A 16901-nucleotide genomic window follows, 5' to 3' on the forward strand; every position below is an offset into this window, starting at 1 on the left:
GATAAAATATTCCCACGCTGGACATGGCAATGTTCTCTACTTGTTCTTTGATACAAGTATATTGATACCCAACAGCTTTTCTATCTGCTAACTTTTCAAGCAGGAGCTGGTGTAGGCAGCAAGACGGGGGAGGACACAAAGAAGCCTGAACGTGACTACAGCAGAATGTCCATGGTTGCAAAACAGATGGGAGGGCCGAGGTTACTCAGAGGCTTTGAGAGACAGAATTTCATTTAGCTGCAAAAGAAATAGATGTGACATGTTTATAAAGTTAAAACCTAGCACTTATCTGAAGATTTGAGCCTTCCCAAGATCACTAGAACACAGAAGCAAGACACTTCAAGCAATACCTCCTATATTTGAGTGCATCACGCACACAAATCAGAGACTAAAACAGTCCTCTACCCTTCACCCCAGGTGTTTAAAAAGGCAGGTGTCAAAAAGCACAGATCTGCAAGCTGGCTGTACTCTAGACATCAATTATAAGCCATCCCCTATGTATGAGCAAGCAGCACATTGGGGGAAAATCATTATAATCTTCCCTTGAGGGCAAATACTTGATAAACATCACTGTTTTTATGTTCTAAAGAAATGGAGCAGAGGGATACAGCAAAGGTATAGGTAGCATGAAGCAAGTATATGCTTCATTGTTGTAGACAGTACCATATCAGGTGCAGAAGGTAGCTGAAAGGAAAACTGGAGAACTGCCTACCCACTCCACTAGAGTATTATCTAAAAACCACATTACAAATAATTCAAAGTTAGGCTGTACTAAAACCACAAAGTGGCTTTTATCTGAGATTCTGGTAGGAACTGAAGAACAAAACTACTGCAGTACAAACACTGCATACCTTTCAAACTCTACACATGGTAGCCTGTACTATGCAAGCTTTCTAAACACGCAAGGCAATGTTAAACTTGCTTCTGCTAATGCCGAAACAGCTCAAAGAATTCTAAACAGGGAATCCAATTCACTTTTTCCAGAGCTGTACTGGCTTATTCTAATCCATCAGAATGCTTTGAAACAGTGAAGAAAACTGAAAAGAAACCACCAACATTGTAGAGTATTTTAGATTTTCTAAGGACAAGTATTCTCCTTGCTCCCCTCACCATAAGAGGAGCATTAAGGAAATGTGATAGGAACACCATAAAAAGGTGAGGTGCTGCCACGGTGACCAAGCACTTGTTAAGTCTACAGGAAGCAAACAGCCAATTCTCAGCCTGAAAACATTAGAAGCCAGTGTCTGTAGATTACTGCCAGAGCCATTGTTATCGACAGGTCTAATAACTTCCTGAAAGACAGAATGGAAAAAGATGGCGTGGCAAAAAACTACCATCAGCAAAGGATGTTGTTTAGCTGCTCAGTTTTTGCAAAGGCCTGACAGATCAACAGGCAGTACAAATACAGATCTAGTTGAACACTAAAAAGAAAAACATCATGCACGTGGGACATGCACTGCTATCCATCTGCTGCATTCTCTTTTGGTGTTCCTTGCCAAATGCGACCAGTTTTCCCAACTAGATTAGTGCAGGTGGCTCTGCGATATGCCCTCTACAAGGTTGCCACTGCCAAAACTTTATCTAAAAAGGACAAAAACCAGATAAGCATAATATCCATCTTTGATGCAATATCAGAAAGCAAACCGAGACCGCTCTTAACTAGAATCTACTGCCTACTTCCAGAAATAGACTCTTTATTTTCTGGAGGCAAAAGGAAGTTCAGAGTGGCAATATGATTCTTCCCAGTATCACTGGAACACAGACTACGACACTGATGCTCAAACTGGGTACCATGGTACCTTGGAGTGTCTTGAGATCCTTTCATGGGTACCAAGAAGCCATGCAGTCTTAACACTGTTGGGTGCGCAAATGAGACTCAAACATAAACCTAGAAGCTTCATACAGGAATTCATAGTGTTAAAAGAATTCTGACCTGTTGTGGTTGTTCTGAATTTTTTGCTAAAGGAGAATTACTTTATAGGCAGCCCAGGCAGTGGCAGCTCCTTCCAGCTGCTGCTGCCGCTGGCTCCAGCCCAGTGGGACCAGCACACACAGTTCCATCCCAGCCTGCCCCACACCTGCTCCAGGCTTGGCCCAAATGAGCAGACCAGCTCCTGACTAGCCAGAACCCATGCGCACAGTCCTGACCCAGGCCTGCCTAGTGCCTGCTCCAGACTCACCCACCCATGCTGAGCAGTAGCCTGGCAGAAGCTGTTGCCTGGCATGCTAGTCTGCTACTGCCAGGCCCTTACTGCTGCCTAGAGCCCACACCTGGGCTGTCCTGCAGCTCCTCTGCACCGCCACCGCTGCCCTGCCAGGCAGCCTGGAGGCAGTGGCAATGGTGGCAGAGAGGAGCTGCAACGCCGCCCAAGGAATGAACTCTGGGAGGCTGCAGCGAGAAGGGCCTGGCAGTGGTGAGGGGGAGGGGCCGCTTTTCTCCCAGACAAGCAGCAGCTTCTGCCTGGCCACAGCCCCTGCTCGGGGTGGGCGGGCACTGGGAGCAGGCGCAGGGCAGGCTGGGTTGAGGGCTGCCTGTGTGAGCTCTGGCTGGTCTGTTCCAGCCAGGACGAGTCCAGGGCTGGGGTCGGGGCTGGTGGTGACGGCTGTGCCCTGTGGGCACACATAACTGCCTGCCCCTGACTTGATAGGTGAGCGGGACTGCCCCTGCTGCTCTTCTGTCACCTTTGCCACCTGGTAGGAACAGCAACAGCTGGCCCTTGCAGGGCTCCCCGACAGGTCACTGCAGGGAAGGCTTTTAGGGGACCAACTGCTCTCCCTCCCTTCCTCTGAAGGGAAGGAAGGGCCAAGCACTGTCCGTCTTGTTGCAGCAAAGATTAGGCAACACGACAAACATCCCGAGCGCACACACGGCCGCGTTGTGTGGCGCTAAAGCAGCCTGTATCGCACCACAAGTGTCACGCCTGTCAGCCGCCGAAGCAGCCTCTGCCAGATCAGCCGCCTGCTGCTCTGCTCCTCGGTGACTGTGACGAGCTCCCCCGCCCCAAGCCCGGAGTCCTCGTTTCCGTGGAGAAGACACTCTCGGCCGCAGGGCGCTGGCGCCCAGCCCCGTCCCGGCTTCCAGTCCTCTCCATGAGGCCCCGAGCGCGGAGCACTGCGGACAGCGGGGCCGGGAGCCCCGCAGGAGCCGCGCGAACAAGGCCCAGCTCCGCGGGCGCTGCCCCCTCGGGCCCCTTGGCGGAGACCTCGCGGGAGGCTCGGACCCGGGACGAGCAACAAAACCACGGCCGCGCCAGGGCCAGCCCGGCCCCGCTGTGGTGCGCCGTCCCGCGTCGGGGTCCCCGGCCCCGGCCCGGCCGCAGCTACTCACCGGCGGCGCCGCTCACAACGCCCGCCCCGCTACGGCGTCTCGGCAGGGACAGGCCGCGGGGCGGGGCGGCCGCAGGCCCCTCGCGGCTGGGGCGGAGCTGCTGGCCCTCGGGGCAGCGCCAAGGGCGGCCGGGAGACCTGGGCGCTGCTCCCTGCCGAGGCGCCCTGACAGCCGGGCCTGACTTCCCCGGGGCGAGCGGGGGCCGGAGCTCGGTCGCCGCCCTCCTGCAGGCTGCGTCGAGGAGCTGCCGGCCCGAGCCCCCCCGCCCTGCGATCCGCCCCGGGCGGCATGCGCTCCCAGGTCCCGCGCTGGGCGCCGCTGTCTGCTAGAGACCGGAGCGACCCGCCTTGCGCCGAAGTCCCCAGTCCTCGATCTCCCCCCGTGCCTCAGGTTCACCGGTTCACTCGCTCATGCAGGAGCAGGGCTTGCCTCCCTCCGCCGGACTGCATGGAAAGGTGCCTTATCACAGCAGGACCCATAAGGGCAAAGTCATTTCCTCCGTTCGCCTGAGCATAGGCATCCTGGTCGTAGCACTTGGTGCCATTTATAACCTGGGGGGGAGAAAAGTGACATTTCATATCAAGATGCTGTAACAGGCTTCTGTACCAGGCATTCCTCTGGGTGGAGATAGATATTACCTGTCCATAGTCTCATTTGTGCTGCCTAACATTTTTTTAAGGCAGCACAAATAGATGTCCTTGCCCTTTGTTGCACCACATGACAGGTACCACACCAGCGGCACAAGAAGAAGTAGTAATAGATTCTGCTGCTTTATTGCAGCAGACCTTTGTGGCCCTTTCCCTGCTCACCCAGACCTGTGAAATGGGTCTGGGGAGTGGAAAAAAGGCTTCCCTGCTTGGAAATCTCCACCTGGGACAGGGTGTTCCTAACCCAGCCAGTCCCATGGGGCTGGCAGATAGTGGAAGCATCTTTCCCAGCTGCTTCAGACCTATAGTGCAGGCCTGGGGCAGCAGTGAAAGTGGGGAGATCACATCACCCACATATCCCACACCATCAAGGACAGGGATAACTTATGTTTTGCTTAACAAAGTGGATCAGCTATGCTGTACACATCATGGCACTGCTGATCTGCTCCATTTGGTGAAGTCTATTTCACTTGATTAAAAAGAGGCAACTCCTGCAGGCAACCGGTAGAGAGCAAGTAAGCCACATACAGCTGAGATAAAAGCCTGCAGACTACTACTAAGGAATAGGGCTGTGTAAAACAGCCTAGAGCATGCTGGATCAAGGAGTCAGCCAGGCTGGACTGCACTGGGGATGGGAAGGAGCCTAGTTGGGCTGACTCCTGGACCTCAATGCCATCTAGCGCTGGGGATGGGAAGTCAGCCCAGCTGGGCTGAGTTCTTTTCCTCAGTGCTGTGGTCAAAACATTTTGACTAGCATTGTTTTGTATCTAGGCTGTTTCGCAGTCCTTTGTTTCATTTTGATTTTGCTGTTTCAACCTTGAAATGAGTCGAAACAGTGTTGAAATGAAACAGCCAGCAACATTTCACACAGCCCTACTGAGGAACTCCTGTGCTTTATCATAAGAGGGAGAGGTGACCAGAAGTGAAGCCTAGGGGCTATATGAGCCTGGCTCTTGGGTTGAGAAGTCAGTTTAGCCTAGGCTGGGGTTGTGGAAGAATTTATCTGAAGCACTAGGATAAGGAGAACTTGGGAATCTATGATAGTCTGTCTGAATTAGATCACAGTGTGGAGCAGAGCTCCTTTGAGGGAAGGCTCTAGGCTGATGAATGGGGGCTACAAAATACAGGCAGTAAGGTAGCTTTGAGAGGCTGATATAGGATAGCCAACTAGCAGTGGTGGCTTTGGATGTGTTAGGCACTTTCCGGATTGAGAGGGGCAAGAGTTGGTTGGTCATCTTACTTGTAACAACTTGATGGTTTTGTCTGTGTTAGCCATGAGGTATGGGGGAAGACTTCTGCAGGGCAGTAGGGAGGTATTAAGAATGCCTGGTTAAAGGGTACTCTAGGCTAAGCTGGTTGGTGTGGGGGTAAGCTAAGATTGATAACACCAATTTGGGAGGCAAAGACAGGGCAGTACCCTAGTAAGTCAGAATGCAAAATAGTCTTGGAGTGACTGCTAGAGGGCCCCAGATCCATCTTTGCAGGTGGCACCCATTACAATGCTTATATTCACCTTGCCTAAAGCATAGACGATCCTTTTATAGCTTGCTTCTGAGAAGCCTAGCTGGGCTGCCAGGCACCTTCAAAAATGTATGTGGACAAAATCAGCTGCTGCAGTCAGGGGCATCAGAAGCAAAGTCTTAGCTAAGCTACTCAAGTTTGGCAGCTTATACACAAACTTCTTATTTGTTTTACCTATATGGGAAGGCACTCTTCATGTCTCAGGATCTTGGGAGAGGAGCAAGGCAAACAGTCACACCTGTAGATGTAGCTCTTGCTCTGCTGCAGGTAAATCGGAAGAGTTTGCTGCAGAACCAGGCTCAGTAGGCTAATCCAGTCAAGCTGAGAGCATTGGCCACAAACCTTGCTCCCATGATTGGCACTATCCTTGAAGACCTGCCCTGAGTAAGGCAGACTTTTTCCTTATGTATGTGGACATTCATTATAAATCACAATTGCTGCAGTAGGAGACCTGAAGGCTTAATTCTCAGTTCTCCACTCTGCACTAAGGGAGAAAGATCCCTGTGTTCTAGAGCCATGAAGGACCCTGCCTGGCCCCCAGGTAAGTAAGACTTTTTTTTAGAACTGTTCTCTCTCATGCCTTCCTTTTGATGTTCCAGCCTCGCACCCTAGGAAGCAGGAAACAGCCAGAGGGCAATACACTCTAGACCTGCGTCTGATCTACCCTCTGCCCGGGAGCTGGGCTTGCATATGGTCCTTTTCCCAGCTTTGGGAAGGGAATTATTAGGGGCCACTTCTATTTGCTTTAAGCCTTCTATATAGCATCAGGCCCTTGGGACGAGATGTTTTGTAAACCTGAGGTAATTCGGTAAGGCCTTTTGCATATTAGAGAACTGGAGAATAGATGCACATACCCAAATGTGTATATTTGATTAATCAATGTTCTTCTACTTGAGCACAATATAATGACTGTCACTGTTAGCAGTACTGGTCATGAAGGTGTTGAAGAAACAGGGATCACCTAATATCTTCATGGGCCTGAGCTTTTCTACCTCTGCCTTTGTGGCTGGGGCACTGGCCCTGGCTGATGGTCACAGGGGCTTGTGACCACAGTCCTTCTTATCAGTGAGACCATGTTGCCCAGCAACCTACAGGCAGGATTTCTCTTTCTGCATTCCTGGTGAGCAGGGCAGAATTTCCAGGGTCTTCAACCCATTTCTCTTTCTTCTCCCTCATCCCCCTCACTCCCATTTTCCTTGTCTCCTCTTTCTGTTTGTGCCCTTCCTATTTTCTCTCACACCCATACCATTTTCAGTAACATTTGGGCAAACTCCAAGTTGCTGCTTTACAAATCTCCAAAATGGAGACCCTAAAGAAGGCATCAGAAATAGCCTGAGGTCTGTTGGAGTGCATTTGGATCACAGAGTCCAGTACAGCTAGAAATGTTGTTGGAGAGTTTGAGGTCCAGAAGTAAATCCCTTGGATCTCTCAACTATCTCCACAAAGAAGCATGCGGGAAATAGGCCAGAGCTATTTCCACATCCAAAGTGGCCTTGGACTTTGAACTGCATAGCTTTTGGGGGAAAGATCACTAAAGGAGCTTTCTGCCTAAGACAGAACTTAAACAGGCTTTGGTAGGAATATAGAATGCGTATGGAAGACTCAACTGGGTCATAAGTCTCTAAGAAAGCATACTGTGCAAAAGCAAGAACTTGGGAGGAGAAAATCGGGGAAGTAAATGAGTTGCACCTGACAAAGGAAGTTAAGGAAAACTGGATTCTATAAATACTTTGGTCAGAAAAGTGTTTTCTTGTGTGCTGCCCCCCTCTCCCTGCTCCCAAATCAACTGCTAAAAAGCCAAGGAGTTCCATTAACAGAAGAAGATGCAAAGAAAGAGGAGCTGTTTGACAAATACTCTAGCTTTGTTTTTCACAAAAAAGGTAAGTGGCAACTAAGCATCTAATCAAAATTGCATAGGCAAGGAAGGAGAGAGGTCAAAGATAATGAAAGAAACTGTAATAGCTTTGATTGGCTTAACTGAATTCAAGTGAAACTTGCCTGATGAACTCTGTCTCAGGGTGCTGAAGGAACTGGCAGAAGGGACTTTAAAGCCCCTAGCAATGATATTTGCACAATAGTGAAAGACGGGTGAAATTCCAGGGGACTAGAAAAGGGCCAACATAATGCTTCTCTTCTAAAAATAAATAAATAAATAAATAAATAAAAATCAGGAGATCAACCTAAGTCCCTGGCTGCTGCTTCTGTGTGATATGAAAGGAGTATGACTACCACTATACCCGCTGTGGATCTGCTCCTGTACTATGGCTAGAACTATCCAACTGACTCTGTTCTGTGGTGGGAGGCATCTGGTGCCAGCAGCAGGTTCCGCAGGGCTCCCTGACCGCCTGCCCTGGGCCACTGGAGCTGGTACAGCGCTTTCGTACTTTTCCCTGGGGGCACGGGGAGGGGACACAACAAAAAACTAAGATATTGGCACAAAAGCATAAAGCTGTTCAAGTTGGTGTAGGAGGAGAGACCGCTTCCTGGTTAGAAATGTTCTCAGCTTTCTTTTTTTCCAGAACTCTTTCTGTGCCATTCCCCATCCCCTACTTGAACCAGTTTTCTGCTGGGAGAAAGGTGTTCCTCTCTACACAATGTAGTGCTGCCCACAATCTCGAGCTTTCTTCCTCACGTGGAAACTCTATCCTGGCAATTTTCAAGAGCAGGTTAGACATGCACTCAGCTGGGGTGGTTGATCTTGTCTTGAGCAAAGGCCATGGTGACTTCACGAAGTTCCCTCCAACTTGGCTTTCGTATTTGTTATTTCCCGGCTTAGTGGTTTAAAAGCTCTTGCACAAAAGGTGGGAAACTCACATTTTAAGGTGTCCTTATCCTGAGCAGACTTGAATTTAGATCTCCCTTCTTCTAGGAGAATACTGTTGTACAGTAGAATAAATAAGGACATTTTCCTTATTGAAGCAGAAGGAAGTTTACCATGTGATAAAGGCACTTTCCCTAGGAGGGAAAAGATCCTTGGTTCTTTTCCCTACTACCAAGCTTATTTCTGTTTTTTCAGTCCATGACTGTGTAATATAAAACAAGGAACAATTGAAGGAACCTGCTATCATAGCCTAATGGTTGTGGGGCACTCTCCTAACACAGACGTAAAGGTGTTGAACACTAGTAGTTAAGGGGACTTTCCCATTGTTATAAGTGATGCCAACTAAGTTAACTTGCATTTGGGGAAATGCATAAATTCACCTCACCATGCCCAGTTGTCCGTTTATAGATCTTGGTTCAGAAAACTAGTAGGTACAGTAATTCCATGGCTTGGTTTTTCTTTGAATTGTGAAGTGTGGGGTTTTTTGCCCATGCTGCTGCTGTTTATGATAACTTCACAATGGTTGTCTTGACTACAGTGTTGCTTGACTTTGCTCAATCCTGCATCTGCCTTGCGTGAGCTGACCTCCCACTACAAATGCAATGACAGCTCCACAGAGACACAGCCTCTTTACTCCTGAGCCTCACTACATTCCAGGGTAAGTTCCAACTTCGCAGAAGCAGTATGTAATTTTTAATTGTAGAAATAATTTGATCACATTAAGGAAAAATATTGTTTCTATAAACTTCAGTATTTTTCTTTTTTATAATTACATTGTTGAATCGGGATTTTAATGAATGAGGAAGGGAGTTCCATGGTGGTGGGGGGAGGAACTGCATAATACAGTGCACTTAAAGACTGTGAATGGAATTCTGTTTCCCTCTATGTACATAAATACTAGCTTTCTTAATATATGGATATTCTTGACCCTGCCTTTCCTACTGTGGATACACAAGTATGTATGTGTAGACTGAGCTTGCTTATGCATGTATGTGGCTAAGCATAAGTCTGGGAAGAATGGGGAGGAGGACCATCCTGTGTTTTAGCTCTGATAGCTGAGTGGTTAGGGCACTTGACTAAGTAGGAGATCTGAGTGATAGGCCTCCCTTGTGCTGTATGGAGTTGAAACTGCATTGCTCTGCTTACCTAGCACAGTGTGGTCAACCTTCTAGCTGTGCAGGCCAGATAAGTGGCATGGGGTCAGTCTGTAGGCAAGATCCTGCATGGGACTGGTCCATGGGTGCACAGAGTAGTCCAAACTGACTTTTCCTCTCCCCACCCCCCAAATCTGTTGGAACAATCTAGCATACATGGCCATATTATCTGGCCCATGGGCCTCCCCATAGATCCAGAAATTTTGTACCAGGGGAGGGGCAACTATCAATGCCACTGAAATTCTGGACATGTGGGGAGACCCTGTGAGCTACGTGACCAGGCTTATGTCCAGCTAGATGACCTGGCTCTGTGAAGTGAGTCTGGCCCACAAGAAGCTTCAGCTGGTCGGCTCCTACCCCACTCCTGGGAGTGATGTAGCAGGAACCATTGCTGGAGGTGCAGAGAGTGGAGCCAGCAGCCAGGTGGCTGCAGCTGTACCGGAAGCAGTCCTGCCAGAAACTCTGCCTGCTGGCCAGGATCGGTGGGCGTGGGATGGAGCGTGGAGCTGGCTGTCCTGAGCAGGGCTCAGCGCAATGTGGAGTGCCACTGGGGGCAACTGGACTGCACTGCCCAGGTGAGCTCTGCTTCATGTGCCCCCTGCACCCTCCTTCCTCGCCTTGCCCCAGCTGGTCCCCAGGACCTAGTGCCCAGGCAACTCCCCCTGCACATGCACACACCTCCCCCTACAGAGCAGGGGCTGCCCCATGACCTTGTCTTGTGATCTGGGCTCTGTACACCCATCTTGCTCCCAAACACTGCTCCTAGAATGGAAAACAACAAGACTTCTTTCCTATGCTCGTAGATGAGCATTGTTTACAGAAATTCCCTTTGGGGTGTCGGGGAGGGGTCATAGGTGGTAATCCTGAGCTGCTAGCTGTTGCTTGTTTTGGAGTACTCCAGGCATTAGTCACTCCTAGATCATCCCTGAATAATGCTGATCCAACTTCTTCTTGAAAACCTCCAAGAATAAAGATTTCACGGTTTCCAAGGCAGTCTATTCCACTACCTTGCTTTTCTAACAACAAAGAAGGTTTTTCTTGATATCCAATCTAAACTTACTTTGCAACTTCAGGCCCTTGGGTTGCATGCTGCTCTGCAGCAACAGGAGGTGGGGTGGGGTGGGATGGTATTTTTTCTTTATGGCTGCATCTAATATAGTTGGTTACATCAATCACTACTACTTATAAAGTTATGATGAAGATAAAATTATGATATAGTGTATATGGATTATTTAATGTATGGTCTTCCGTTATCTCCTTTCAGACCTTGTGCTTTGTTTAATTTTTTGATAGTTCTCTTTACTTGCTAACCAAGTTAGTTGTCAAAGGTTCACACTGTGATTATTCAGAAACAGGCTTTGGGCCTTCTTCTTAGCAACACTCCTGCAGCATAACCTAGGCCCCATAAAAATGGTCAAGGCAGACAAAAAGCATCAATCTTTCTGTGGAGCTAGCTGTTAATCTGGACTTTTCAAGTGGTCACTAGCTGCATGTTCTTTTATTTTCTGAGTGTTCAACTTACACCCCTGCAGTCTGGGCTGTATCCCCCTACCTCAAAGTGCTAGGCACTCACAGCTGTAACACAAAACAAAGTTAGCCAAGTACTGAGCATATAAAGTGGTATGCATGTTTGGAGGGGCAAGTCTTATATATTTCAGACTGGGCACTACAAATTTAATGGGTACTATTCTTTATGCCTCTATTCCTCAACAGTAAAACTGAAGTAATACCACCCTCTCATCTAATTTTGTTTTTCACAGAAAAGTTTTGTTTTACAAGCACTTAACTCTAGCAATGGACATCATTTAAAAGCCGATAATGGAGTTAAACATTCCCCCTATGGAACAGCGTTTGAATAATAATCCAGTAAAGAAAGGGGGTTTATGTAACATAGACAATAGGACTTCCCTTTATTAATCCATTTGAAATAAAACTCATTCTTTAGAAAATAATCCAGTAATTGTAAAATTGCTCATACTGGAAGAATAATTACAGCCTTTGGTAAGTTGCTCTAAAGATTCCTGATCATTAACCTCACAAATAAAAAAAAATGTAGATACTATTCCTAGCCCAAATTTGCTTACCTTCAAATTCTAGGTAATACCTTTAACTGCTAGATTCAAGAGACATTGATTAACAAATCTCTTTTTCCTCTATAGTGGTAGTGTTCAAATGATGTTGTAGCCATGATAGTTGAGGAAATATATGCAACAAGGATTTTTGTAGGTAATACCTTTTTATTGGACTATTTGCATAGTTGGGACAGACTTAAACTTTTAGATCTCTCTTCTACTCCTGCTGTATTTATCTGAATCCAAGATGATTCCACCCCCCGCCAATTATTAGATTCTGTATATTGTATTTAGAATCTACCCTTCTGTATGTTGGATTCTAAACAAAGCTGCTTACCTCCTGCCTTCCCCTGCTGCTTATTGCTCTAGCTTGGAGCATGGAAGAGCATGGCCCCAGCTTGTCCTTGTGGCAGCAGCCTGGAAGCTCCAGCTGGGGCTCTAGTTCTGGGACTTAGCTGGAGCTACTGCTGCCACCACTGCTACTGGGCTAGGCTGGGGCTGTGCTCTGTGCCCTAGGTTGGAGCGGGGATGGAGCCTGCTGGTACCAGAGCAAAGGTAAGCAGTAGGAGAGTTCAGGGGATGTGAGGAGAAGAGGTTGCGGGGAGGCAGGCAGCAGCTGTAACTCTGGCCCTGACCCTGGGTCAGGCCTGGAGCTGGGGTCACAGCTGCAGTAGCTGCCTGTCCCTCCATTGCCTTGTACTCAATTCCAATGTTGAATTAAAAAAATCGTGGTTCGTTTCTCGGGAGGTGGAAAAAAACTTTCAGCTACAGACACACTTTATTAGCAACACAAAAGATATATATTTGCAAATAGGGTCAGAGGGAGAAGACAAAAGATCAAATCCCTCTGCCCCCGAGCACAATCATTAGCAGGCTTTTATCCCCCCTCTCCTGACCACGTGTGTAGAAGGAGGAATTTTTACAACTTATTTCCGGTTCATACAAACATATATGTAAACATGTCGCTTCATACGTCCCATGTGCATTATAATTAACTACTTAAGTATGCGGGGCGGGTAGGCTTAATATGCATTAGGCTATCACGCGTGCGTAGATGGGACCCAAGGTTACTCAAGGTTCAACCTGAAGGCAAAAATGGCATTTGCTCTTATCTTAGCCTAGGAATGTGGGGTCATGAAAGAAAGTGTGATTTAGTGTAACAAAGAGATAGTAAATTTGCAGGACAGAGAGGGAGTGATACCTTAGTACAAAGGGCTTTTGGTGGTTTTTCCCATCAATTTCCAACCCCCCCCTTCCCTCTCCCATTAAGGAGACAAGGAGGGGTAGCAGCTGTGTTTTGTTTTTTTGTTTTTTTTTTCCTAAATCTGCTATTGATAATGCATTTTTAATAATATTTCTAACACCAAGATGAGGGGTTTGCCCCCCCCATGCTAAATTGTGGGGGGTAGCAAACCCAGTTTTGGATTGAATATGTGTGGTACTTCCTTATGATTCTTAGACCCAGAGAGGAATTTGAGGTGCCTAAATTTAGGCATTGTAAGATTGCCTAAAAATTAGGCTAGTGGGTCCACAGACTAAGTAGTCCATGAAAGATGGCTTTGATCAAAAGTATGTGAAGGCCCACACTTACAATTCAAGGAGGCCTCTACCTCCATTCAAGTTTTTAGCAGTCTGCAAATGAGAAAAGGTTGAAAACCACTGAAATTAGGCACTTAAGGAAGAATTCTGTTTCTCCTTGTATATGTAAATAGCAGTCATGTACCTGGGGATTTTTGGCACTTGCCCTGCATTGTGGGGCAAGCTGAATAATGTTTAATTTGTGAGGAACTGGTTCCAGCACTAAAGGGAAGTTGGAGAGATGCAGGTTCAAATGCTGTAATTACAGAGAGCATAGAGATGGGCTTTTTTCTGTAGCCATAGGGGACAGGACTTGGAGCAATGGCCTCAAGCTGCAGCAGAGGAAGTTTGAGGTTGGTAATTTAGGAGGAACATTCTGACTATGAGAGTGGTCAAGCATTGGAACAAACTAACTAGAGAAGTTGTGGATTCTCCTTCACTGAAAATCTCCAGTATCAGGTTAGACAAACACTTGGTTGGGATGGTTTAGTCGGCGATAATCCCACATTGAACATGGGACTAGGCCAGATGATCTTGTAAAGTCCCTTTCCTATGAACCCTGTCTGGACGAGTGTGACCCAGAACCTGGGCCTCTAGCTTCTTAGGCAAGTGCACCAACTACTTTGCTCTTAAGGCCAAAACGTAGGAGCATCTGCTCCACCCTTTTTTCATAATATAATGGAGTTAGTTTTCCCAGATTTATGCTCAGATACATACATTCATAGCCCTATATGTGCCAAAAATGTATGGGTGACTAAACACATGATCGGAATGGGGAGGGGGTGTTTTCATTAGAGTGGTTCCCAGAGAGCTGCTCTAAATAAAACACTGCAGCATCATGTATTAAGCCCTCACACGTTTAAAAATGGCCACAGGATGCTTCAATTAAAGCTCATTCAACAACCTTTAGTTAAAGCACCAGTGGCCATATTTAAACCTGCAGGGGCTTATATACTTGACACTGGCATTACTAGAGTGTTCTAATTAGAATGTGGAGCAGACTTGATTAACTGAGCCTGCTTCAATGCATTGTAATTAGAATATGGCTGCGCATCCATATAGGCACCCTACAGAATTAAAAAAAACAAACAACACCATTTAGGCATACAAAAGGAAGTAAAAGCTAGCTCCTAGTCCCAGATTCAAGAAAATTAAGTTAAGCTCTTCTTGTTACCCATGCTAGCTGTAGCATCAGTTTTGTGCTTTGGCCTTCCTGATTTCATCCTTGCATGCCTGAGTTATTTGTCCAAGTTTCCACTTCTTGTAAGTTCCCTTTTTGTTTTAGCTCACTGAAGAGTTTTCTGCTAAGCCAAGCTGGTCTTCTACCATACCTGCTAGTCTTCCTGCTTCAATGTTCAACATTGGGATGGTTGATTTCTGCACCCTGAGTAAGGTTTCTTTAAACTACCAGATCTCCTGGGCTCCTTTCCCCCTTGGACAGGCCTCCTAAGGCATCCTGGCCATCAGTTCCCTGAGCGAGTCTAAAGTCTGCTTTTCTGAAGTCTAGGGTCCTTACTCTGTTGTTCTCCTTTCTTCCTTTTGTCAGAATCCTGAACTCAATCATCTCATGGTTACTGCTGCCCAAGTTACCATCCGTTATTACATTTCCTGACCAGTTCTTCCCTGTTTGTGAGCAGCAGCTAAAGAGCACAGCCTTTAATTGCCCTCTCCAACATGTCTGCCAGGCAGTTGTCCTCAGCACTTTCCAAGTTTCCTGGGGTGTCTGTGCACTGCTGTATTGCCCTCCCAGCAGATATCAAGATGACTGGAGTCCCCCATAAGAACTAACATGAATGCCACATGCCCCTGGAGGCTGGGGGGCATGGTGAGCTCCCGCAGGCGGTGGCAGTGCTGTCAGCGGTGGGAGTGTGGCAGTGGTGAGCTCCCGCAGGCGGTGGCAGTGCTGTCAGCGGTGGGAGTGTGGCAGTGGTGAGCTCCCACAGACGGCAGCAGTGGTGCTGTTGGCAGTGGGGGCAGGACTGACAGGCGATCATGGACCACCCACAGATCCCTGCTTTTTGCAGGGGGTGCACTGCCAAGCTCAGGGGGTACACATGCACCCCTGATGCATCGCCAATGAGATCTAGGGCCTATGAGTTGGAAACTTCTGCTAGCTGTTGAAGAAAGCTTCATCCTCCTGGTCTGGTAGTCCAGGGGTCAGCAGCCCCCGGCACATGTGCCAAGCATGGCACGCGAGGCCATTTTGGTTGGCACACCATGGCCAGCCCTAGCTCTGGGTAGCTGCTGCTAGCAACGGAGCCCAGGCTGCTCCCAGCAGGGCTTACAGTGTCCCAGCTGCCTGCTGGGAGCAGCCTGGGCTCCCAGCTGACAGCAGCTTCCCCAGAGCCGGGGTGGCTGCAGCCGGGAGGCTCCAAACGGCTGTGCGGGGCTCCGGCATCAGCTCCACACTGGCACAGGCACCCATGCATCAGAGCAGGTGGTGAGGGAAGGGCCTGAGGCAGCGCAGCCCTGGTCTCCCCCTCTCCCAGCACAGAGGTGATGATGGCAGGCTTCCGAAGTGCAGCGCAGCTGTTTGTAGCCAGCCCGGGCTCTGGGCAGCTGCAGCAAGCAAGCGGGGGGCAGACTACAAACAGCTGCACTGGGCTCCACAGTTCCTGCATCAGCTCTGTGCTGGCAATGACTGCACTGGCACCTTGGGGCGGGCCTCACAGATGGTAAGCATAATGTTGGTATAAATAACAAAAAGCAGAGCAGGTAGTATTCAAACATCCAGGTGGACCTCCAGTGCCTTCCATCTTGCCTCACAGGTCAAAGGTACTGAAAAGCACATACTACAGCCATGCAGCAGCTGCTGCTGCAGTAGCTAAAGAGTTCTTGTGTTGATTTCAAAAAGTATTTTGGGAATTAAAAAAAAAAAAAGTTGAGAGCCAGTTTTACTTTGGGTTTTTTTTTTAAACGAATACTCACAGATTGTGATTGGCAGTTTTCCAATTAAAAGTGATCTCTACCACAGCTCATTGAGTGACTTAAAATGAAACCAAAACAGTCCTTAAGCCACAGATTCATTTGTGAAGTTGCTGCAACTTTACATACAAGATATAGAGGACAAAACAGTACAGGCAAAAATATATCAAGCAAATTATTAGAATTTATAAAATGTGACTAAAAAAATAATGATCTTATTATTAGAAAGAACTAGTCTTAAATTCTTTACATCCTACAGTCTTAAAATACCTCTAACAGGTGGTTAGCCTGTTAGGGGAAAAAAAGGTCTTATGCATGCTTCAAAAACCAGGTTTTTAAGAGCCACTCATTTTGTATACCTGCAGGTGACCAGTACAGCAAGAAATACAGTTCAGGACCAAAAAGCAAAAATCCTGAGGTAGACCTGGATTTTTGTATTTTATTGCCTGGCTAAATATTAACAGCTTACTAAATAAGGTTTTTAAAAAGTGTTCCTGATAGGGATATGAATATTAATTATAATATCATTTATTTTGTTCCCTATTTAAGCTCTAGCTTATCTAAAACATCTAGCTACACTCTAAACAAACTTAAACCTACTTCTTCTGACCATTCTCATACTTTCTAAAACTGTTCTCATCTCTGACATTTCTTTAGCCTGCTCATATCCTTTACCTCTTCTTCTCTTACCCTGCTTTGTTCAAATAAATGCTCTGTCATATTGCCATTAAATAGCTCAGGGCATAATATAGTCTGCAATGGTGGAAAGCAAACTTTTTTGGCAGGTGTGCCATAAACTAGTCCCACATTCTCCCAGGGTGTCACTCTGATCCCCTTCCCCTGCTGATCTGCTTC

At 47.4% G+C, this 16901-nt stretch overlaps 2 protein-coding genes across 5 annotated transcripts in view; one reads left to right on the forward strand and one right to left on the reverse strand.

Annotated features, from left to right (window-relative positions):
- Window positions 1–3466, reverse strand: part of RNF123 (ring finger protein 123) — a 126885-nt gene extending 123419 nt beyond the window's left edge. For 2 of the 4 annotated variants that reach the window (XM_090023037.1, XM_090023034.1), the window contains exon 1: window positions 3329–3466. The gene's annotated coding sequence lies outside the window, so the exon portion shown is untranslated. The other 2 variants (XM_090023036.1, XM_090023035.1) reach the window with 2 other exon arrangements.
- Window positions 3467–3643: 177 nt separating this feature from the next.
- Window positions 3644–16901, forward strand: part of CIMIP2A (ciliary microtubule inner protein 2A) — a 65333-nt gene continuing 52075 nt past the window's right edge. The window contains exons 1-2 of the mRNA XM_090023050.1: window positions 3644–7376; window positions 8856–8975. Of these exons, the coding sequence (XP_089879176.1) occupies window positions 8920–8975 (56 nt within the window). The 5' untranslated portion in view covers window positions 3644–7376; window positions 8856–8919. The remainder of the gene's footprint in view (window positions 7377–8855; window positions 8976–16901) is intronic.

Source organism: Crocodylus siamensis, chromosome 11, assembly GCF_052110815.1.
Source record: "Crocodylus siamensis isolate JL-2025a chromosome 11, ASM5211081v1, whole genome shotgun sequence".
In the NCBI taxonomy this organism is placed as follows: domain Eukaryota; kingdom Metazoa; phylum Chordata; order Crocodylia; family Crocodylidae; genus Crocodylus; species Crocodylus siamensis.